Raw genomic sequence first — 25,282 nt, 5'->3', positions numbered from 1 at the left:
TCCAGGAAAGGAGGTGGCTAGGGTGTGGGAGTTGGAGCCAGAGTTTGGCGGTAGAGCGGAGAACTGGAGCTATTTCCCACCAGGGCCCCGGACCACATTGAAGAGCTGCTGCCACACCTGCCCTTTCTGCAGGAGGTTGAGGTTGGAGGGAGCTCAGGGTGCCCCCTGAGGAGGGGCCAGGTGAACAACAGAGCTGGGACCCCTGCCCACCTGAAAACCCAGGGCCCTGCCCCTTTCCTCTCCATTATGCCTATGCCCAGCCCTCCAGGGAGGGAAAAATCGCCCCAACCTCAACAATGAAAAGTTCCTATCCTGCCCTGAGCCATAGACGCTGCTTCCCTTTCTGACTCTGTGGGGGGGTCATGTAGAGGGCATGATGACTTCACTCTGTCATCCTACAGGAAAAAAAGTTTTATATAGAGAGATTAGGGAACAACTTTCATGTCCTTCTGTAAGCCAATATGAATCCATATACAAAATGGCACACTAATACACTTTTAATTATTTTAAAGGAGGTAATGCCTATAGGATTGTATACAGAATAGTGTATCTAGCCCACAAGACCAGTTTTTCTATGAGAAAAATCTTTATTTGGCTTTCAAGAAAAGCTTAACATTAGATTTTTTTTTTAGGCTACAAATAACTCTTTACCAAGTGCAAATATGGATAAAGATGCTTTATCTAGGCTGTGATACTTAAAAGATTAAAGCAACCAGTCCTAGAATGAGAATCAACTAAAACTGTCATACTAACAACCTATTTACAGGGACTGTATCACAGTTGAATAAGAATGCTTCTCAGTATACCAAATGTAGCTATTTTTGTTTAACATGCATGCATTTAATATTTCTCCCTCTTGGCTTCCAGCTCTATTTAGTGGGTTTTTTAGTATCATTAATTTACTTATTAGGTAGTAAGCAGTATTACTTCAATTGCAGGGAACTCTGGGAGCCAGTTTATACCCTTCCTATAACAGGTTTAGAGGTAGCTGTGTTAGTCTGGTTCAGCAAAAACAACAAGGAGTCCAATGGCACCTTAAAGACTAACAATTTTATTATGGCATAAATCAGCAGTTGGGAATCTAAGGCCTGGGAACTGGATGCAGTCCCTGGTTTGTCTGGATCCAGACCCCGAAGCTCAGGGCCCTCCCAGCATTGAGGAGTGTGTGCTGGCATTCCATCCCGGCCTCTGCCCCACCGCAGGCTGAAGAATCTTCCTCTTTTTCAGTTGGGGGGTCACATCAGTAAGAGTTTGATTTTTTTTTCTTCTCACTTACATGCAGCCCCTGATGGATTTTTCTGTGGGTCAATGGCCCCTGATCCAAAAAAGGTTCCCCATCCCTGGCATAAACTTTTGGGATCTGTATTTCACTTCATACATCTGATGAAGTGAGTTGCATCTCATAAAAGCTTATGCCATAATAAAATTGTTTGTCTTTAAGGTGTCACTGGACTCCTTGTTATTCTGATAACCATGACACCATTGTATAGAAGAGTTATTGTACTTTACTTGCCTTCATAACAGTCAAGCCTGCAAGGTGCAAGGCGTATTGCTTCCCGGAAATGTATAATTGCCTCTTGTACTCGGCCCATATTCCTAAGAGCAGCTCCTTTCAGCAGCAAAGCTTGAACACTGTTACTGTTCAGCTGAATTGCTTTGGCTCCTAAATATAAGGCGCGGGAGTATCGCTTGCTGTAGAAACTGTGACACCTTCAAAAAGAAGAGAGATGGTAGTAAGTGTGCACTGCCAATGGTCATTCATGGAAAGATGAAAAGAAATGTAATTGATGGGTTTATAGCATGCAAATATCCTATTTTGTGACTATCATTTAAAGTACACTTATTAGTCTTTGCAAAACTGGTGATTCAGGTACTTCATTGCAGCAACATTAGTTATCTGATAGATTCAAATACCCAATGTTGTTTTAAATACAGAGAGAAACGGACTGGACTGGTAGATATGTGTACTTCTACTAAGATATTTAAAGTTAGACTAAGAACTAAATGTTTAAGTAGAACGGCAGACACCCAAGACAAATACAGGTTCCAAACTAATGTTCAAGCTCCTGAGAGCTTTTCAAAAACATTTTCAGATATCTAAAAGGGTGCCACAAGGAGGAGGGAAAACAATTGTTCTACTTAGCCTCTGAGGATAGGACAAGAAGCAATGGGCTTAAACTGCGGCAAAGGAGGTTTAGGTTGGACATTAGGAAAAACTTCCTAACTATCAGGGTGGTGAAACACTGGAATAAGTTGCCTTGGGAGGTTGTGGAATCTCTATCTCTGGAGATATTTAAGAGCAGGTTAGATAGACATCTATCAGGGATGGTCTAGTCCAGTGGTCCCCAACGTGGTGCCCGCGGGCGCCATGGCGCCCGCTGGGCAATTTCTGTGCGCCTGCCGGGCCATTTCTGTGCGCCCGCCGAGTGATCGGGGCCAGCCCCACCCCCGAGTGCACATTGCATGGGTGGCGCCAGCCCCGGGTGCGCAGCACATGGTCCGTGCTGGCCTCGGGCGCACGGCGGTTAGGTGGCCCCACCCCCGAGTGCGCAGCGCGAGGCCTGTGCTGGCCCTGGGCGTGCAGTGTATGGGCGGCGCCGACCCTGGGCACGTAGCACATGGGTGGCCCTGCCACCGGGCACGCAGCGCATAGGCGCTCCCGGCTCCTGGGTGCATGGCACAGACAGCGGATCTGGGCATGCAGCGCATGGGCGGTGGTGGCCCCGCCCCCGGGTGCACGGGACATGGGCTGTTCCAGCCCTGGGCGCGCAGCATGTGGGCGGCCCCATCCCTAGGCGTGCAGCACAGTTGCGGTGCCAGCCCCGGGAGTGTGGCGCATAGGTGGCGCCAGCTCCTAGCATGCAGCGCATGGGCGGCCCTGCCCCCGGCGCGTGCGCGGCCCCGCCTCCGGGTGCCCGGTGTGTGAGTGGCCCCGCCCCCGGGCGTCCGGCAGCCCCAAAAGTTTGGAGAGCACTGAGTCAGTCCTAGGTTCTGCAAAGAGGGCAGGGAACTGGATCCGATAACCTCTCAAGGTCCCATCCAGTTCTGGTGTTCTATGATTCTATGAGACAGGTTAGCAAAGGAGCGAGAGGATACAAGGAAGTGAAAAGTAAATATAAGTTACCCAGACACCACCCATGGCTCTGCATGCTGATCAGAAATATTGAAAAGACGGCAGCCCAAGTTCTCCACATCCTCCAGTCGACCGTCACGTGCCAGTAAGTAGCCATATACATCCATTCCTAAAAAAATGAAATACTTTGGGATCAGCTGTATTGTTTGAGCTCCTAATTATAACATTTGGGCCTTTTATGAAGATTTAAGGATACAATGGAACTTGATCATAAGGACTATCAATTTCACAGCACTTGTATCCTAGCTACTCCTATAGTTTTGGGACCAGGTTTGAGCCACTAGACTCCATTTTCACCATAAAAGTAGAGGAAGAATCAAGAAATATAGGTATAAAATGAGAACATGAAGAATTCTAGGCAGTTTACAATGAAGATATATTTAATTTAGAAGAAAATACAGGACATGAACTTCTTAAATAAATAGATTTGTTAGTACTTCATTCTTCTTTCGATACATGTTGTACAGCTATGCTAACTCCTTGAAGTACTATAATTTTTAATGAAGTGTAAAACAAACACCACTTTAAACTATAGCTGCCACCCACTGCTCTGGGTAGGGTCAGAAACCGTGCTGATGACCAGAACACCTACATTAACATTTAAGTCTTTAATGGAATGTGAACTGGATGCACCTGCTGTGCTTGTGTCACTCAAGAGGTTAGCATGCTGGGGCAACTTTCATTTGAGAATTTCAATTACTTACCTTTTATCAGATAAGGATCCAGCATTTGTGCCTGCTCAAATTTCAGAATTGAGTTTTTATTATCTCCAGCTCGGAAATACAGGTCTGCTAAGCTACTCAATAGATCCACATTATCCCTCAATAAAGACTTTTTCTCTAAAGAGCTTAAAAAGAAAAGAAATGCCATTTAAACTATCACCTTGTTATGTACTGATTGAATTCTAAATGCTTTTTGAAGCTTATAAATTAGCTCTCATATACAATCATAACTGTTCAAATTTAAGTGTCATTTAAAAACCTACAGTTACCACAAAACTCGGTTATCATCTATATTGTTACCTGACTGTCACCTTTTACTGGGTGACCACACAACCTAGATAATCTGTCATGGTATGATGAACTGGTGGTGATTCTCAAATACTGAGGTCTTAAACCCATCCACTGCTTTATAAATATCACCAGCAACTTGAGCTGCACCCAGAAGCAAGGAAGCTAGTTCACAACATTAAGCCCAGGCAATGACCCACTCCATTTAGGAGCTAGGCACTAGAATTCTATGCCAGGTAGACTTTCAATGTAGCTTCAAGTAAAGCGCAATGTAACAGACTTCCAAAAGGGATTTTTTTTAAATGTCATGACCTAGTTAAGTTTACCTGCATTGTCTGAAACTTATAACTTTTATAAGAGCATCTGAGCAAAGAAATTGCTCCATCAGCGCAGCATCATTAAAAGCTTCTCAGTTTCCATTCATATTCTAGAAATGTACAGGTAAGTCATAAAAAGTTTAAATGAGTTTTCAAAGCTCAGTTTTCAAAAGAAGCTACAATGATGTTTTCAATTACAAAAACATTATAATTTAAGAAGCTTCTTTTCATTCCTGCAAATTAAAAACAAACAACTTGTATTTTATAAAATTAAACACTCTAGCATAAGGGGACACAAAGTATCTTCCCTTTCCCATGAAGAAGCATATAGCCTTTGGGAAACTATTTAGTTTAATTGGGGCTTTCTTCACAGAATACCTAGGTCTTGCACAGATTTCAGATGTTATTTAATCTATACATGCTATAAAACTTAGGTACTATCCAAAACCAGTATGGAAAACAATGTCCTGATTTTGATAGTTTGTCAGAACCTTAATAATATCATAATAAAATTGAAAGCAAATCTAAAAATATTGTTATGCTTTCTATGTTAAAGTTTTCCAAATCAAGATATTTTCCTTAGTCAGGAAAAAGCTATGTTCAGCATCTGACAAAATCAAAGGAATGTTTACAGATCATAACTGCATGGCCCTCAACAACACAAAATAGCCATCATGCTGTGCCAAGCACAATGTTTCAATCTTTCACAATAGTATATAAAGTAGTGACTCAAGAACAATAATTTAATCCACCTTGATTCTTACCAGATAGTGTTGATTGCTCTGGTGTTATCTCCAGTGTGCACAAATGCATATGCTTTGATCCACATTGAAAGCCAGTCCAAATTAGGGATGCTTTGAATAACATTCATCGTCATGGAAGCTACTTCTGCTCCTTTTACTGAGAGTGACAGCAAACCTACTCAGAAAAAAATACCAATCAAATCCAAGCATACGATACAGTTTGTCATTCAAATTAGTTAAAATGCCTAAAGACAGAATTCCATGCCTTTGAATACATACAGGTGGTTAGCTACATTGCTCCTGAACAATCTGTACATTGCATACATATGAACTAATTTGCTAATATGTCTTACACATCTTATATTTCAGTGGTAATATTACTTGATGTAATTTTAAATATTAGATACTTGGTGGGGAAAAAGTCTCTACCTAGTATGGCGTCGAGTGCTAATGGACACTGTCTCAGCACTTCTTTGTAACTGGTAACAGATGAGCGTTCTTGACCTGCCTTCTTGTACAAATTTGCCAACATCATGTTAATCTGTAACCAAAAAAATCTGATTGTGAGAACAATCTAATCAAGAATTAAGAAAAGCAGAGTTCCTCACCAAAAAGGTCATGGTTTCATTATCAAACACAGCCCCAATTTCCCAATTCTCTGGACAGAGAATACTTAAGCCCTGCTTCATAAGTCACAAATCACTACAAAGTGAGGCATGTTTCTCACTTCTAATTCAAAATAAAGAAAAGTGGACATTATAGTATTTTACACTAGTGTAATGTCCCTGAGAATCTCCAACCTGAACATTCATGCAAAAAATGGGCAAGTGATTTACTTGCTCTCTCTACATTATTAATGGAAGTCTACAGACTAGTTGTCTTTGGGAGGTGGAGAGCAGGTTTGCAGTTAGATTCTGACTGAATTCATAGTTCACAAAAGGGCAAGATAAACCTGAACAAGCATCCCGTCTCCCCTTCACTGCAGCTAGCTGTTCTGGTGGTTAAGTATATTTGGTTCACTTTTCCTTTCCTCAAATTTTCTTCTGTACTGCAAACCTTGCGTAAGGTAGAACACACACTGGCCAAGATGGGATGCTGTTAACACTCAAACCACAGTAGATACCCATGAGGTATAAATGGCCTAAGAGATTAACTAGATGACAGACCCAGCAAGTAAAGTTTCAGAAGTGGTCAGTGCCAAAAATTCTAAGTGTCCTAAATATTTAGCACTTGCAAATTATTAAAAAGGGTGAGAAGAACTGTGAATGGGGAAAAAAAGTTTCCTGAAGAGATTTCCATTGGTAAAGTGACAAAACAAAGAGCAGTATTTCATCTCCCTTTATATATAATTTTTTTTCCCTGCGGGACAACAGAGTGACATCATCAGCTCCCTCATACTACCACTTGCCTCCATCCTGTCGCTTGATGCGCAGTGACTCCTGCTTTACATCTTGGGAGGCTGCACCACCAGGGAGGAACTGCTGAGGCTGGGTCCCCTCCACCATCTAAGCCCGACTCCTGCCACGCCAGCCACGCCTGGTGCCCACCGCCATCAGAACCCACCCCTACCTAGGCCACCCCATGTCCCCTCTGCCATCTGAGCCCAATCCCTCCTCACCCCTTCCACTGAGAACATGCACCCCCCAGCCCACTCCTGCTCCCTCCCCTGGCCAGACACCCCGCCCTCAGCCTGCTCCTGCCCCATCTCCCCTAGCCAGATACCTACCCCCAGAGAGAGAGAGAGGGGTTGACAAGCATAGCAAGCAGGGGGCAGAGCCCTCTAGTTTACTATATTTTCACTGTTTTCAAGAACTGTCAATTGTTTTGCAATCACAGGTGGTTGCACTGGTGAGGGTATTAGCAAAGTCAGATCTAAGCCATTTTCAGCACTTTGTCTAGAGAGTATCAGCTACTCTTCCTCAGAACAGTAAAAAATATGGTTATACTACCTTACCACCAAAAGCCTTAAACTAATCAGTTGCAGAGGGCAGAATTTTGCATAGCTAATAAAGACTTCAATCCTAACTAAATTAAAATTATATATGTTCTCACTAGCCTATCAATGCATGTCAAGATGTCTATTGTCCCCCACATAGGAAAGATTTTGTAACTCCCACCAGCAATGAAAGTTACCTAGGTTATTTTATTAAAGGATCAGAGGGGTAGCCGTGTTAGTCTGAATCTGCAAAAGCGGTGAGGAGTCCTGTGGCACCTTATAGACTAACTGAAGTGTTGGAGCATAAGTTTTCGTGGGCAAAGACCCACTTGGTCAGATGCATGTCATCTGACCAAGTGGGTCTTTGCCCACGAAAGCTTATGCTCCAACACTTCAGTTAGTCTATAAGGTGCCGCAGGACTCCTCGCCACTTTTATTAAAGGAGTTACCTGTTGTAGACATCCAAAAACATTTAGCTCCCTTTAGTTTGTTGAACTCTTTCAAACAAGCTTGCTATACAGGCTACTTGTTTTTAAGAAAATATGCTAACTAAGCTCAGGCTAGATCTATACTAAACCTGAAAGGCTGGCTTATGGTATGTTACGCTAGCTATATAAATAACTTAGCTAGAGTTGACATACCTTAAGATAAGCTTAGCACCATCTTTACAGTGGGAGGTCAATGGGAGTAAACATTCCCATTGGTATCCCTTACTCCTCGCAGATGGAGTACCAGCGCTGACTGGTGGGAAGGGGGAGAGAAGAGGAAAAGTTCTCAGTGCTTGATTTAGCAGGGGTAGTAAAACTAAATAAAATGCCAGAAGATCAATCTTCAATGCGGCAAGTGGAGACATAGCCTCAGACATCTAGAAGTGTTTACTCAGTGTTTCCAAATAACTCATTTAAATATTACAAGCACAAATGTCAAGGTTTAATCTCTTTACATCTATACGCTACATCTTCCTTCTTTGACCAAACTGGATTATACAATTCTAAACTACTCTGTCACAAATGAATCCCAAAACCTACCTTAGGAGTTCTCTGTCTTGAAGGAATTCCATCTAGTATGGCAATAGCATCTTTGTCTTGCTTCAACATTGTGTAACATTCAGCCATCTTGTATTTCACTTCAATTTCAGATGGCAGGCACTAAAATAAAATTGATCATAAAATATATATTAAATGCTGTTTTAGATATACAACAAAGTCTGAATTAATAAAATTTTCTGAAACTGTCATATAAAAAATTTAAAGATGACAAAAGGTTGTACTTTTATTACACACTATTTTCCCTAATGCTAATGGAAACTACAGATTAAATGGATAGTCTCTCTGACATTTGAGACCAACTTAAGTTCTTCCATTAGAAAGTAGTGGTCAGATACATTATCAAAATTAAATAGTCACAAAACTCAGGCTTCTTTGCTGTGCTATTTTTATAATCTAATGCTGTAACATTAATCCACCAATACTTCATTTTACAGGGAGAATAAGTATATTACATTCTTTCCAAATACCTGACTTTGTGGAGTGGATGCAGCATTCCCAGTAGAAGGTCTTACTTTTGAAGTTTTACTTAGTGCTTTCTTCTGCTGCAAGGCCATTGTATACTTACTTACAGCATTCCTATATTCCTTGTCATGGAAGAGAGAATCTGCATGGTACACAAGAAGCTGGTACTTTTGAGATGGTGAGAATAATTCACTGGAAGAAATTTAAGAAAATAGGCTTACATTGGCTGATTATAGAAGAGGAGCAAAATTCTAAATTTTCAGTATCAGTAATGAAGTGCCTTAGCTGTGTCCAAAAAGAGTGCAACATTTGTACTAGGAATGTTAAATATTGTATAATAGATTAATTATGTAACTGCTGAAAATCTCACTGGTTATAGGAGGGGTGGGCAATAATTTTTGATGGGGGGCAACTTTACAAATATCTGAAGTGGCTGTGGGCTGCCCCAGAAGGGGCAGGGCATCAAGCAGAAGGGTCAGGAGACTTCCTGTGCTCTCCCACCCACAGACTCTGATTGGCCTGGGGACAGGGGAGCAGATGAAGTCTTTGCCCCGTCCCCCAGCTGTTTTGAACAGCTGGCAGTTCCCTCCAGACACTGCTATCACTTGTGGTGGGAGGAAACTTTGTGTGCTCCCCCATCCCCAAGTCTCGATCGGCCTGGAGGCGGGGGACCAGCAGGGCAGCTGCAGGCTAGTTCAACCAGCTTGGAGGGCCAGATCTGGTCCCCAGAGGCAATCTTGCCCACCCCTGAGTTACAGGATTACCTGTGCTGCGGGTTCTACAGTATAAAACTTAGCAATATAAAGCTGAGCCCTGTCAGGCTGGCTCCCAGGGTTGAAGCTTTGCTGCAGAAGCAAAGTTTCTTCCCCAGGAGCGGAGCTGGCAGCACTTACCTGCCTGGCTCCTGGGAAGGTGGCTTTGCTGAGTGTACCAGACACCATTAACCAATAAGAATGTGCTTATCGGTTAAACAGTTAACTGTTTACACTCAAACATCCCTAATTTCTATCCTTACATGATAAGATCAACTACAAATAAGTTCCATCTTAAATGCCAGAAATAGTCCCAATTAGAACCTTTTAGATAGTTGTCAGAGGTGAAAGTAAGGCAGTGGGCCCCAGTACTATGCTCCAGAAAAAGCCAGCGGGGAAGTGGAGTGATTTGATATAAGCTCTCCCAGCTAGGCTCCTCATGCCAGCTGGCACTGACAATCCAGTGTACACAGCCAGATAAAGCAGGTAGGTTAAATGGGCCAGCTGGCCAGCTGGGAGCATGCTGTAGTAGAGGGGCACATGCTCCCAACTAGGCTACTAGTGCATCTGTGGCTGTACTGCTGCCCTTCAGTGGATGCCAGGCAGTACAATTGGGGTCTTATTGGCCAGGCTTCATTTTTAAACAAAATATGTCAAACTCAAAAGGGTTTAGCATTGTCTTTATATATGAGAGGGGTGAGGAACCTGTTCTGAGTCAAAGGTCACTGACCCACAAAATAAAAACCCTCCAAAAAACCCCAACCCTCACTAATGTGGTCCCAGATGTGCTGGTGGGGGTAGGGGACAGAGTGCTAGTGGTTGCTGGGGCTGGGGAGAGGGCGCTGCTGGGTGAAAGGATGCTGGCTCAGGTGGCGGGGTGCTGGGGCAAGGTGCTGTGGCAGGCAGGTGGCAGGGTGCTGGGGTCAGGGACATGGTCCTGCTGGGCACTAGGGTGACGGGCAGGGTGCTGGGACAAGGAATAGGGTGCTGCTGGGTGCTAGCGTGGATGGCAGGGTGCTGGGGCCAGGGCGGTGCTAGGTGCTGGGGTGGATGGCAGGGCTGCCAAGGAGCGGGATAGGGATGGGGTGTAGGATCTGGGAAGGAGGTGGGGAGGTGGAAGGGGGCAAGGTCTGGGTGGTAGGTAGGGTGCAGAAGCAGGCTGGATGCAGGGTATCTAGCCAGGAAGAGGGAGCAGGAGCAGATTGGGCATAGGGTGTCTGGCTATGAGGGAGAGTGCAAGGAGGGGACTTGGGTAGGAGTTGGACCTCTCTGAACTGGCACCCTCTGGACCTGACTGGTCCAGGATGAGGAATTTTTGATCCAGGGGAGGTCATTTCAGGGCTCCTGGTTCCCCCTCCCCCGTCCCCACTAGGCTTCTTTGCACCTCTATCCCCTGCAACCCAACTGAGCTGCCCACACCTACTGGTTCCCTGCACCTCCCACAGACCAAGGGAGTGCAGCACCAGTTCCCTGCAGCCCCTCACAGCCCAGCTGAGCTGCCCTTCTGTTCCCTTATGCCCTCCCCCATCCACCTCAGCCCAGCTGAACCCTGCACTGGTTCCCTGCATGCCTCCCCCACAGCACAACTGAGCCCCATTTCCCTGCACCTCCTCCAAACCCCAGAAACTGCTGAGCCAAGAGCTGATTCCCTGCCCCTCACTCCCCTTGAGTCTAGCCCCGGTTTCCAGCACCTCCCTCCTCCTGCAGCCAAACTGAGCTCTGAGCTCCACACACACACACTCCCCACCCCACAGCCCAGCCTCCCGGACCTCCCCACTCTGCAACCCAGCTGAGCTCAATTTCCTTGCACCTTCCCCCAAACCATGCAGACATGCTGAGCCAGTGCTGATTCCCTGCCTCTGCCTTCCTCCCTCCCTTTGGCTGTGTCTACACTGGCACAATCTTGCGCCAAAGCGGCTGTTCTTGCGCAAAAATTTGCTGCCTGTCTACACTGGCCGTGTGTTCTTGCGCAAGTACACTGTCGGTCTCATGTATGAAATCAGGGCTTCTTGCGCAAGAACTACGATGCTCCCGCTCAGGAATAAGCCCTTTTGAGCAACTATTCTTGCAGAAGAGGCCACTGTAGACAAGCAACATGAATTTCTTGCACGAGAAAGCCCAAAGGCTAAAATGGCCATTGGTACTTTCTTGGGCAAGAGAGTGTTTACACTGCCATAGATGCTGTTGTGCAAAAGCACAGCTTTCACATGGCAGTGTGGATGTGTTTTTGCATAAGAACTCTTACACAAGATGTTCTTGCGCAAGAAACAACCAGTGTAGACATAGCCTAAGAGTTTCCTCACATGAGCAAAATGAATTTTGTGTTGTGCACCGGTACTGAGTTCATGTGGCTTGTTTGGATGTGCCACCCAAGTTATTAATAAATATTTTTAAACCTCTACCTTTTCCCTCTGCTGCCATGTCTCCTCCCCTTGTTCCATCAGCTCCCCTGGTGCCTGCTGCCCCCCAACTCCTCACCCTCCTCTGCTGTCCTGACTCCTGCTCTTCTCACTGTCCTCAGCCCTCCTGCAACCTGCCCCCCTCCACCAGCCCTTCTCTCCTCCCTGTGCCCACTCCTCAAGTAGCCCCATTCTGATCATGTAAGCTACCCCTCCTCATCCCCTCTTCTAACACCTCCCTCTACAAACCTGCCCTGCCTCTCTCCTCTGGTGCTGGTCCCTCCCCTGCAGGTATCTGCCCTTCTGCTTCACCCCCAGAATCCCTTGGCACCTGCACCCTCCCGGTGCCTCCCCCTTCTCTCACTTCCCCTGCCCCCTTTTTCCCTGATGCCCACCCCTCACCACCCTCTTCCCCCATTACCCTCATGCCTCTGTGTCCTCACACATGACTTGCTCCATCCCAGCCTTCCTCATGCCCACCCCTTCTTTCAAGCCTTCTCCCAGCACCTCCCCTCACCCTTCTAGCCCCCAAAGCCCTTACCCTGTCCCCTCCCAGCATCACCCTGTTCCCCTCCCACTGACACCTCCTCTCCTACCTTTTTCCTCATTGTCTGCACTTGGCCCCCTGCCATTTGTCTCTCCTCCACCCCTGTCCCTTTGGTGCCTTCCCCTTCCCCTCTGCACAAGCACCTTCCTCTCTCAGCCCTTTCCCTTTCCCTCTGCACAAACCCCTTCCCTCCCTCTCCCATACCTTCTGCCTTCCACTTTGTGGGGCCGGAGTCTGTGCTCCGTCCCCGGACTCCGATCCCGCAACTCAGCCATGCGGTGCAACACAGTGCCCAGCAGGTTTAAAATCCCGGGCCGTGATGTTACGTCACGTCCGGGTGTCTCCCCACCTATTGGTTTGAGCACACTGCGCAGGGCAGCAGCAGCCAGCAAGGGGGAGCTCAGTGAAGGTTGCGCATGGCAGGGACGGGACTGGGACAGGGGAGAGATGCTCTGGGGCCGGGGTGGGAGGACATGCGGGGGGGGGGTCGGGACCTGCTCCACCTCCAAATGTTGCTGGAGCATGAGCACCACGAGCCCACACAACTCGCTGCCCATGCCTCTGCTGGCTAGCCGGCTCTCTCTCTCTTTTTTTCAGAGGGGGCGGGGGAGCGCCGGCTCCTTGCGGAACCCTTAGTTTTGCTCCGCGGAACCCCAGGGTTCCTCGGAGCACCAATTGGAAAACACTGGTCTAGACCATCCCTGATAGACATTTATCTAACCTACTCTTAAATATCTCCAGAGATGTGGATTCCACAACCTCCCTGGGCAATTTATTCATGTTTGACTACCCTGACAGTTAGGAACTTTTTCCTAATTTCCAAACTAAACATCCTTTGCTGCAGTTTAAGCCCATTGCTTCTTGTTCGATCCCCAGAGACCAAAATGAACAAGTTTTCTCCCTCCTCCTTATGACACCCTTTTAGATACCTGAAAACGGCTATCATGTCCCCCCTTAACTAAACATTCTGGCTATGTCTAGATTGGCATGATTTTCCAGAAATGCTTTTAACGGAAAACGTTTCTGTTAAAAGCATTTTCGGATCAGAGCGTCTAGATTGGCATGGACGCTTTTCCACAGAAACACTTTTTGCGGAAAAGCGTCCGTGCCAATCTAGACGCGCTTTTCCGCAAAAAAAAACCCAAAACCCAATCACCATTTTTGCGATCGGAGCTTTTTTGTGGAAAACAAATCTGAGCTGTCTACACTGGCCCTTTTGCGCAAAAGCTTTGTGCAAAAGGGACTTTTGCCTGAATGGGAGCAGAATAGTATTTCCACATGAAGCACTGATTTCTTACAGTAGGAAGTCAGTGATTTTGCGGAAATTCAAGCGGCCAGTGTAGACAGCTGGCAAGTTTTTTGGAAAAGAGGCTGATTTTCCGGAAAAACTGGCCAGTCTAGACACAGCCCAAGAGTTTACAGATGATTTCCTTAATTACTTACTCCATTATCTTTCCTGGCACAGAAGTTAAACTAACTGTTCTGTAGTTTCCTAGGTTGTTCTTATTTCCCTTTCTATAAATGGGCACTAGATTTGCCCTTTTCCAGTCTTCTGGAATCTCTCCTGTGTCCCATGATTTTCCAAAGATGATAGTTAGAGGCTCAGATACCTCCTCTACCAGCTCCTTGAATAGGAACAGAATTTGTTGGGGGAAGAGTTAGCATGGTTTTTGTAAAGAAAAATCATGCCTCGTCAATCTACTAGAATTCTTTGAGGGTCAACAAATATGTAGACAAGAGGGATCCAGTAGATGTAATGTATAGGTTGGACCTCTCTTGTCTGGCACCCTCGGGACCTGACTGGTCCCAAATGAGGGAATCTGCCAGACTCAGGAGAGGTCCCCATCTATTGGCTCTACAGACCATCTTCCCTCCCCACTGCTGACTCCATCCAGCACTCCTGCCAGGCAGCCACTTTGCTGCGGCCCCATCCCCGTCTGCTCCAGCCCCGCTATTGGGGCTGCTGTATCTGCCACATCTCTGGCCTCAGCACTGCTACCGTAGCTGCCACAACTGCCACATCGCTGGTCTGGCTACTGGGGCTGCAGTAACCCCTGCTGTGCTACCGGGCCTCAAGTGCCAGCCCCAGCTCTGCTGGGCTCTGGGCCACCAGCCCTTTTGCCACTAGGACTCCCAGTCAGGACTACCTGGTCCAGGAACACCAATGGTCCTGCTGGACCACAAATGTTGCTGGATGAGACAGTCCCACTTTTTGGGAGGTCCAACCTGTACTTAGCTTTATTGAAAGCCTTTGACAAAGGTCCTCATCAAAGGCTCTTTAGAAAAAGAAGCCATCATGGGAATAAGAGGGAAGATCCTCACAGACTGATAACTGCTTAAAAGGTAGGAAACATAGGATAGAAATAAATTGTCAGTTTTCAGAATAGAGAGAGGTAACTAGTGGTGTCCCCATGGGGTCTGCAATGGGACCAATCCTATTCAACATATTCATAAATGATCTGGAAAAGGGGGTAATCAGTGAGATGGCAAAATTTGCAGATGATACAAAATTGCTCAAGATAGTTAAGTCCACAACAGACTATGAACAGCTTCAAAAAGATATCACAAAACTAGGTCAACACAATGGCAGATGAAATTTAATGTTGATAAATGCAAAGTAATGCATATTTGAAAACATAATGCCAACTATATTTATATATATATATATATATATATATATATATATATATATATATATATATATATATATATATATATAGAACTGAGACTAAATTAGCTATTACCACTCAAGAGAGAGATCTTGGTATCGTTGTGGATAGTTCTCTGAAAACAACCACTCAGAGTGCAGCGGCAGTGTAGCCAGACAGACCCCCCCCCCCCCCCCATCTCATCCATCTTATTTGCCTCTCTGAGGTTCCTGAAGCATATAGGACAGAGAAGGAGCAATACAATCAGCATAGTCTATGCTGGCTTATCTGATCCTGAGAAGCTGAAAACATAGATATGAGGAGAGAGCGATTAAGGCAATAAGCTGAGCTCGAGGCTGCGAGAAGTGCCCAGCTGGCACCCATGTTGATACAAAAACACAGCCGTCCCTGGGAGAGGAATCCCCCACTGAGAAAAGAATCTCCAGTACTTCCAATGTAATCCTCTCAATTCTCTCTTACAAGTGTAAATTAAGTTCACAACTCCCTTGTAAGAACTGGTCTCACAAAAGGCAGACCAGCACTATTTGGCATCACAGATAAGAAAGAGAAATACGTGACCCCATGGGTATAAAGATGGGTACAGTAGCACACTCACTTTTGAGTGTTAATCTACCCTCTACCTGCTGGTCGGGTTAGGTGTTTGACCTCCCGAGGTTCTATGGGGACGCCCACCTCATATTTTCGTCTTTCCTAGGAATTGAGGGACCGGCTCTGGCATGATACGCTGGAGCCGAGAGGCACAGAAGGGGGTAAAAATTGTACCTGGATGTGGTCCTCTGTCTTAAGTGTACACAGACTAAGAGCTCTTTAAAGGTTAAGCTGTTACTTGGTACTATTATTTTTGTTTTTCCTATCTTTATCTTCTTTGTAACCATTTTTAATATCTATATTTTGCTAGCAGTTAAGAAATAGAACAATAGCCATTGCAAACATATGATTTATAAGCTTCCTCAATAAACCTGTAACTGTTTAAGCTTTAACCTGACTCCTTCAGTTGCTGTAACAGAACCAGGCACAATTTAAAAGAACTTCAGCCGGTCTTAAGGGACAGATATAGGGAGAGCTTGGGCATTTGGATTTGTGTCACTCCCAGGTGGCAGATCCGTTGGGGCACTCCTCAGCCTCCCCTAGGCTGCCCGCTGCGAAGGAATCACAGATTCTAGCAGCTAAAATCTGAAGTGTAATAAGCTCTCCCTGCAAACATATTGGGGCGCTCATAAACCTCCAGGTTGCCCGCTGCAAGGGACCCCAGTCTCAGCAGTTGAAGTCTCGGGTGTATAGCACACACACACACACACCACTCACTGCCCTGACGGTCGGCTGACAGGCAGTCAAAAAAGCAAACAAAATGCTGAGCATCATTAAGAACAGATAGAAAAAGAGAGAAAAAAATCTTATTGCCTCTATAGAAATCCATTGTACACACACATCTTGAATACTGCATGAAGATGTGGTTGCCTCACTGCAAAAAAGATATATTGGAATTGGGAAAAAAAAGCAGGGCTATGGAACAGGTGTTTTATGAGGAGAGATTAATAAAACTGGGATTTTTCAGCTTGGAAAACAGACAGCTATAAGGGGATATGATTTGGGTCTATAAAATCATGACTAGTGTGGAAAAATTGAATGAGAAATTATTTATTCCTTCCCATAACACAAGAACTAGGGGTCACCTAATAAAATTAATAGGTAGCAAGTTTAAAACAAACAAAAGGAAGTATTTTTTTTCCACACAGTCAACCGAAGAAACTCCCTCCCAGAGGATGCTGTGAAGGTCAAGACTATAGCTTTGTCTACACTGGCACATTTTATCACCAAAAGCTGCCTTTTGGCAATGAAACAATGAGAGCATTTACACTACAATGTGAATTTTGTCACCCAGTTTTGGCAACAAAAAAACTTCAGCCTTGTAAGAGATTTTTGTCTCTTCCCTTCCCTCTATTGTCAACATAGAGTCAGTGTGGACACTGTGGTTTGTTTTGTTGAAATGGCTTTCACCAGTATCCCACAATGCCTGACCTGATAGCTCTGTTCAGGCTTTTGCGATCTTTGCTGCCTGCATGCATACATCCTTCCACTTTCAAAACTCTGGCAAGTATGTGACAGGTCAATGAGCTTCACCATTTGGGGAACAAATAAAGAACAAATCATTGGAGTGATTCTGTTCTGCCCTGGTAGAAACATGGCATCAGGCAGACTGCTGCTACAGGGCTGGAGAGACTGCTGAGCTGCTTTGATATTCCTCAGCACAGACAGATCACAGAGTTAGGTGGGAATCCCAAGAAGTGCATGGATAAACTCTGCCTTCCCAAAACACTACACCGGGGTGTGTGTGTGTGCGTGCTTACCCACATCACTTTGTTTGTTAGTTGACAGGATACTAGCAGCGTGGACATAGAATAGCGACAATGGGAGACAGAAAAATTAGTTTGATTGGTTTTCACTTTTGTCACCAAACCATCTCCGTGTAGACCTCGCCTATAACCATGAGTGGCTGGTGAAGCTGGTGCTGGGGGAGGCAGGCACCCCCTCTGCTGAAACCTGGGAAGCACTCCCCAGAGAAGGGGCAACAGGCCAAACGCTCCCCAGCTTCCCCGGAGCACTGGGGATGGGGGATAAGAGGGGCAGCACCGAATGCTTCTCAGCCTCCCTGAAGCACCAAGGAGAGGAAGAGAGGGAAGGGGAGCACCAGGAGGGCAGGTGTTGAAGGCAGCAACACTCCGCTCCGAGATAGTCTTGGGGTGGAGTGTGGGTGGACCAAGCTGGTAGCTTGCCTAAGCCACCGGATGCCTGTGCCTATAACAGAGTTTTTACAAAGCGCTAGATAGATTCCTGGAGAACAGGCGCATCAATGGCGATTAGACAGGCTGGGCAGGGAGAGTGTCCCTAGCCTCGGTCACAAGCTGGGAAGAGGCGACAGGGGAGGGCTCGTGTCACGACCCCTGTTTCTGTTCACTCCCTTTGGGGCACCTGGCACTGGCCACTGGGCGGGATGGGCCTTTGCTCCGACGCCGCCTTCTTAGCTGCAGCCCCCCAAGCCCGGTCCCGCTGGGCCCCACAAAGCACCCGCGAGACCCCGCCCCGTCCAGCACCCCCCACCCTGCCGCCTCCGCCTGGGGCAGCCCCAGGTCGCAGGGCCCCGAGAGGGGCCTTGCCTCAGCCCCGGCTCCGGCCCCCCGCGGCACTCACGGGTTGTTGCCGCTCATGGTGAGCAGCAGCCCGCTGAGGAGCCGCACGTTGGAGTGGAGCCCCGCAGCCGCCATCTCCCGCACATGCTCCACCACGCTCATCCCGAAGCGCGGGGAGGCGCAGGGGGCGCCGGCCGGGGACGGAAGCGACAGCAGCTCCTCAGCCCGCAGCGACTCCAAAATGGCGCCACAGAAGGGGCCTCGCACACAGGGGTCCATTGCGCTTCTTCCGGTCGCCCGACCTCGTGCCTCCGTTTAAAAACCTCTCCGCTGGGGCTCCCCCAGGTAAATCCAGACCAGGTGTAAGCTTCCACCCCGCCGCTGAACGGATAGGCATCAAAGCAATGACATTTTCCATCAGGCATAAAAGTAGACGCCCCAGGAGCCTGAGGCACTTTACGCATGCGCAGGTGGCTCTGACGGCGCCTCGTGTCGCGGGCTAGCTCGCGGCGGAGCCCTTGCGGGGACCTCCCTGTTCCCGGCACAGTGAGGGGACAGTGACGTCACAGTGAATGCGATACCTGCTCGCACGCGCGTCGTGTCTGGGCCCGCCTGCTTCTTGTCCCTTCCATAAAGGAAGCGCTGCCATTGAGCCAGCAGGGGGCACTGCATTGGGCCTGGCCCCCAGGGTAGTTCAATCGCCGACAGAGTCCCAGCAGCGCTGCGCTCTCGCCGGGGTAGGCGGCAAGTCTTGGGCACGTTCCCTGTAGTTTAAGCTTAGGCGCGCCCAGTAATGCAGGGTGGGGAGCTCGGGCCCAGGGGCTGGAAGTGGACTCTGGCTTGTCTGGATCTGGTTCCCAAGGCTCCCCCCCAGCGTTTGAGAACATGCACTGGCAGCAGTTAGGGTTGCCAGATGGCTGAAACAATAATACCGACCCCCCCACACACACACCAAAAAAAAAACTGGAAACATTTTGTTGAAGGAAAGAAAAGGGGGGGGAGAACCAAAGTTGTTGAGAAAAAAAAGGGGGGGGTTTCCAAGAACCTGGATCACTGCTAGGGGTTACCAGGGAGTCATTTAAAAATAAAACGCTTCATGGGGGGGGGGGGAGAAGTACCGGCCAGGAAGGGAGCAGTGCTGGCCTGGAAGGGGGGTCCTGGAAACAACTAATGGGGGTTGCAACGGGGCTGGCCGGAGGAGATGGGGGAGGAAGCAGGGGGGATAGGGCAAAACGGGCCTGGCCGAGGGATATTGGGGGAGGAGGGGTGGGAAGTGCAGCTGGGGCGGATTGGGGGCCATGAGGAAGGGGGGCAGGAAGCAGCTGGCGGGGGTGGGATGTAGCGGCTCTAGCCGGGGGAGATCAGGAAGAGGAACAGGCTGTGGGAAGCAGAGCTGGGGGCGGGGCGGGGGCTGCGGGGCTGGCCCGGAGGAAGGGGGAGCAGGAAGCACAGCTGGCGGGGGGTGGTACAGTGGCGCTGGCCGGGAGGAAGGGGGGCAGGAAGCAGAGCTGGCAAGGGGAGGGATGCAGCGGCGCTGGCTGCGGGAGATCAGAAAGAGGAATGGGCCAGTGGGAAGCAGAGCTGGGGGATGGTGCAGAGGGCTGGCCGGGGAAGTGAGGGAGAACCAGCCAGGAAGGGGTGAGCAAATTGGCTGGCAGGGAGCGGGACTGACCTGGGCACTTGCTGCCTGTCCCGTGCAGGCTTCCCCTCCTCCTCACACTCAACCAACTGAGGGCTCCTGGCAGCAATCATGGCCCCGCCTCCCATCCGCTCCCCCCACCCATGCCAGGCTTCCGTCTGGTGCGCAGCTGGAAAAATCAAAAAATACCAGACATTGCACATGTCCGGTATTTTCTGATTTTTTTTACCGGACAGAGCGCGCAAATACCGGACTGTCCAGTACAATACCAGACACCTGGCAACCCTAGCAGCAGCCCCTGACTGCAGGGGGTCTGAGCTCCCCATGGACAGAAGCTGTTCCACCTCTGTCTGAGGGGAGCTCAGTCCCACCTCAGGTCTCCTGCTGAGGACTAGCCTCTGTCCATGGCAGGCTCAAGTTTACTGCAGAGAGAGGCTGCTCCATGGGAGGCTGAACAGCATCTGCCCCCAGGGAGTTCAGACCCCAATCCCTGCTGCCCATGGACCAAGGTTGCTTTGTGGCAGCCTTTCCATCCTCACCGCTGCAGCAGCCTCTGTCCATGGGACCTCCTACAGACAGTAGCTGTTGCCACCCCTCACTGCTGCCTCTTTATCAGAGGCTGCAAAGCAGGCTGGTAGGCAGCTGGTCCATGTGGGGATCTGTTTTTTAACTCCTGCCTGGCACCCCATGCTAGTGCCTCTGATACAGAGGCAGCAGCGCGGGTGTTGGGGGGTCCCCAGGAGTGGGACCAAGAGCACACTGGATGCTGGCCTCTCCCCTGGGGACTATAAAATAGTTGATAACCAACAGGATTTCATGACTCAACTATTCAATTAACTGATATCTCGCACACTAGCTGATATACAACCAACCTGTGCAGTTCCTTGTTAGGGTGTTGTGAAGGCCAGGACTGTTCAAAAACAGAGCTAGATAAATTCATGTAGGATAGGTCCATCAATAGCGATTAGCCAGGATGGGCAGAGATGGTGTTTGTCAGAAACTGGGAATGGGTGACAAGGGCTGGATCACTTGATGATTACCTGTTTTGTTCATTCCCTTGGGGCACCTGGAACTGGCCACTGTCAGAAGACAATATACTCGACTAGATGGACCTTTGATCTGACCCAGTATGGCTGTTCTTATGTGATGTTGACTTCTACCCATCACCCATGTTAAACTTGGAGCAGCATGGTGACAGTTTTTTGGAGGTGGGGAATTTCTTGCAGCTCTCCCTGATGTGGGACATTATAGTAGAAATGCAGGCAGCTAGCCCAGATCCCCCATACTTTTGGGGGCCCTGTGGAGGTCACCTCAACCATCTTAGGGATGGGAGTGACCAGGGAATTATGGGGACCTAGCATGGCAGCAGCAGGGGTTGCTCCCTCACAACAGCAGGAGTTGGAGCAGCCCAACAGCCTACTCCACTCCATCTTGCCACCTTCTTGCAGCCCGCTGCTCCCCATAGCAGAAGGAAGCAGACACCTGTAGCCCCAGGGTGGTGAGTAGGGGGAAAGATGACCCCTGCTGCTGCACACCAGGACCCCATAATCCTCCTGGGCTATGCTGGTCAGGGGGCAAGGGCAGGGCAGAGATGGGAGATGTGACGGAGGGTGCTGCCTCGGGCCCTCTCAGGATGGCCCTACAGAGATGGAGGAAGAGGCAAGTGTACATTGAAGAGGGGAGGGGAGTTGAGAGACACACAACGGCTGTGTCTAGACTGCATCCCTTTTCCGTAAAAGGGATGCAAATTAGACACATCGCAATTGCAAATGAAGCAGGGATTTAAATCCCCTCCGCTTCATTTGCATAAACATGGCTGCCGCTTTTTTCCGGCTCGGAGCTTTGCCGGAAAAAAGCACCAGTCTAGACGCGGATCTTTCAGAAAACAAAGCCTTTTCCGAAAGATCCCTTATTCCTTATTTTAATAAGGGATCTTTCGGAAAAGGCTTTATTTTCCGAAAGATCCACGTCTAGACTGGCGCTTTTTTCCGGCAAAGCTCCGAGCCGGAAAAAAGCGGCAGACATGTTTAGCGGAGGGGATTTAAATCCCCGCTTCATTTGCAATTGCAATGTGTCTAATTTGCATCCCTTTTACGGAAAAGGGATGCAGTTTAGACACAGCCAATGTGTAGCTGTCATGTGAAATGTCCCTTTAACATCTATATCCTAAACACCTATATCACCAGTTACCTTAATGCAACTTTCTACACCTTGTTCCACCAGGTAATATTATAGGCACAATAATCCTAACATGTTACAGTTTTTACTCAGGCAAAAGTCTCATTAAAGGGACTATAGTCTGCACCAAACTTCAGGATCAGGCCTCATATATTTTTTATTTTGTTACCAATCAAGAGGAGTTACATTTTAATGCAAGACTGGCATTCTAGAGCAGAGAGGTAGCATGAACTGGTGCTTAAGGTAGTGGACTAGAATGCAGAGTGAAATCCTGGACTCATTCACTGGAGTCAGGATCTCTTTCAAGGGTGCTACTTCTTGCTCCACTACTGACTTCCTATGAAGGGCTGGCTCTAGGTTTTTTGCTGCCCCAAGCAAAAACATTTTTGCCCTCCCCCACCCAAAAAAAACACCGGGAAAAAATTCTGTTGAAGGAAAAAAAAAAGTGTGGGGGGGAGACCAAAGTTGTTGAACAACAACAACAAAAAAATAAAACAGCATGTCCCCTTTAAGAGTGAGTGCAGGAATAGGAACAAGAGAGCAGTTGAGCACTAAGTCTCCTTGGTCTTTTGGCCGGCAGCCATTTTGTGCCAGCAGCCTAGCGACTGCCGGGGAGGGGAGGAGTAGGAGAGGAGACGAGGTGGCCAGCAGGCTCCAGGTGCACATTGGTGCCAGCTGGCTGCACAGCCACGGCGTTTCCCAGGCCGCAGCCCTTTAAAATCAGCAGGGCAGGGCTAGGCGTTGCCAGGGGCAGCGCCAGCTGCTTACCTGAAATGCTGCCCCAAGTACCTGCCTGATTTGCTGGTGCCTAGAGCCGGCCCTGTTCCTATGTGACCTTGGACAAGTCACTTCTTTCTCCTCTTATTGGATAGGTGTCTGGTCTACTTAACACTTTACACTCTTTAGGCCAGAGAATTTTTCTGCACAGTGCCTAGTACAATGGAATCTCAGTCTCCATTGGGTCTCTAGGCACTACATATGTTTGAATGTACTGAGCCATCAATCAACAGATCTCATCTTTTGTGATCCCATTGGTGAGGATTGGTTTATTCTCTCAATTAGCAAATCCTATTACGGAATTGCATAGAAATTCACCATCTGTTGTACATTCTTTCCAGAGCCTATGCTTTTCTTGTAGTCTCTGGGTACATTGACCCTTGAAGCATTTGACAGCCTGTACAATAGTTTGCTATCAGAACAATCAGACTACTGAGCTGTGATTTCCAGGTCACTAGGTGATATGCCACGACTTCACGTTGGCCTTTAAGATACCTTTATAAAGCTTATACTGACCACTAATGGAGTGATTTCCATGAACAAGTTGGCTATAGAGGACTGTCTTCAGTATCTGCGTATCATCCATCCTCATAACATGACCAATCCAGTGAAACTGTTTGTTCATAAGCATTGCTTCTATACCCGCACAGTTTAAGGACCTCAGTGTTAGGAATTTTGTCCCAGCTATTCACATAGCAGTCTTCCTGAGGCAGCACATATGGAACTGATTGAGTTTCAGACATGCTGGCAATATATGATCCATGACTCTTAGCCATACAGGACATATTCAGGACAGCTGCCTGCTAAACTGTGGTTCATATGAGATTTAACTCCATGGTCATTCCATAAATGGTTGGTCAATCTTTCAAAGGCAGCACTGGCTGCGGCCACTTGAGCAGATACACTGTCATCAGCATTTATGCTGCAGGACAGCACATTTCCAATGTAAGAAAACTGATCAATAGCTGTAAGGACAGTATCAGCAGCAGTGATTGCTAGAGTGCTGAACTCTTTCCGAACACACTGGGACATAACCTCCATCTTCTTGATGCTCAGAGAGAGTCCAAAATGTGATCACAAATAATAAAAAATCAAAAAGCTCCTCTGCATCCTCAACTGAATGAATCAAAGATGCAGTGTCATCAGCAAACAGGAAGTTAGGAGATAATTGTGGTGAACTTTTTGGTGTGAGCCCGAAGTCCCTGGAGGTTGAAAATGCTGACACCTGTTTGGATAGGTATGCCCAACACACAATCCGTGAAAACAACAAACAGCATCATTGAAAAGTAGATGCTGACTAGGAGAGGAGCAAGGACATGTCCTTGCTTTGTACCATTTGATATTTCAGAAGGTACTGATGTCTCTCTCTGTTGTTAAGGACACAAACCCAGCATTAAGGATGTTAAACTGTGCATATTTTTGTAAATGTGTACATGTGTGGGCCAGCTTCCCCTGAGAACCAGCTCCTGCCTGCCCCCCATGCTCTACGGGAGGTAGCAGCAGGGCGGTAGAAGAGGTAGGCAGCTCCACAAAAGCTGGTACACCTAGAGAGCCAGCTGAAAAGCCAACTCCCCATACAGACTAGCTCCCGTCTACTCTCCCTCACCAACTATGAGGGTTAACCGATGAGCCCAGGCTCATCAGTTAACCATGTACATAGGTACTTGTTCACTTTCCTACCCAGCATACCATCATTAAAGGACTGAACTGTATTGATAAATTTTTCACCCAAGTACTTCCCAAAGCCTGTTTTTGTTATCCAAACGTATTAAATCAGACATCAACTTTCCAAAGCAGTGTTCTTGAAAAGATTACTCAGAGGGCCAATGAGTCACAGATGATTATACCACCAACTCTTGATGAGGTACAAAAAGCTATCTTACAGATGAAATCTAGAAAGACACCTGGCAGAGAGACAATTCCATCAGAGATTTATGAAGCTGGTGGTGGCCACCTGGTTTATTTTCTCACCCATTTATTTAACACCATTTAGGAGTAAAAGCAAGTCCCCCAGGATTTTGCCCTGATTGTACACAAATATAAAAGAAAAGGTAACTGTGCATGCCTGTGATGACCTCCGGGCCATCTCACTGCTGTCTATAGCTGGCTTGAATCCTCTACAACTTTCTGTCATTACATGTGTTCACAAATGGCATAATTCCTGAAAGACAGTGTGGATTTTGTGCCAGTTGAGGCACTGCTGACATGATAGTCACAGCCAGGCAGACACAAGAAAAATGTAGAGAGAAACATTAAGATTTATACCTGACCATGGTATTTGGACAACAAAAACAGGCTTTGGGAAGTACTTGGGTGAATCAGCTGTCCTGAAAAATTTATCAATACAGTTCAGTCCTTTAATGATGATATGTTAGGTAGGAAAGTGAACAAGTACCTGTGTACATGGTTAACTGATGAGCCTGGGCTCATCGGTTAACCCTCATAGTTACATGCAACGCTCCCCTCCCGCTTGTGCTGCTTCTGTATCAGTTGGTGAGGGAGAGTAGACGGGAGCTAGTCTGTATGGGGAGTTGGCTTTTCAG

At 47.5% G+C, this 25,282-nt stretch overlaps 1 protein-coding gene across 1 annotated transcript in view; it reads right to left on the bottom strand.

Moving 5' to 3' along the window:
* Positions 1 to 18,475, bottom strand: part of ANAPC7 (anaphase promoting complex subunit 7) — a 31,544-nt gene extending 13,069 nt beyond the window's left edge. Inside the window, exons 1-8 of the mRNA XM_075898594.1 lie at positions 18,207 to 18,475; positions 8,656 to 8,842; positions 8,168 to 8,287; positions 5,633 to 5,744; positions 5,225 to 5,378; positions 3,838 to 3,980; positions 3,125 to 3,242; positions 1,514 to 1,710 (exon numbers count right to left, since the gene is read on the bottom strand). Of these exons, the coding sequence (XP_075754709.1) occupies positions 1,514 to 1,710; positions 3,125 to 3,242; positions 3,838 to 3,980; positions 5,225 to 5,378; positions 5,633 to 5,744; positions 8,168 to 8,287; positions 8,656 to 8,842; positions 18,207 to 18,424 (1,249 nt within the window). The 5' untranslated portion in view covers positions 18,425 to 18,475. The remainder of the gene's footprint in view (positions 1 to 1,513; positions 1,711 to 3,124; positions 3,243 to 3,837; positions 3,981 to 5,224; positions 5,379 to 5,632; positions 5,745 to 8,167; positions 8,288 to 8,655; positions 8,843 to 18,206) is intronic.
* Positions 18,476 to 25,282: the final 6,807 nt, after the last annotated feature.

Source organism: Pelodiscus sinensis, chromosome 15 (assembly GCF_049634645.1).
Source record: "Pelodiscus sinensis isolate JC-2024 chromosome 15, ASM4963464v1, whole genome shotgun sequence".
Taxonomy (NCBI): domain Eukaryota; kingdom Metazoa; phylum Chordata; order Testudines; family Trionychidae; genus Pelodiscus; species Pelodiscus sinensis.
This window is presented reverse-complemented; position numbering and strand designations above follow the sequence as displayed.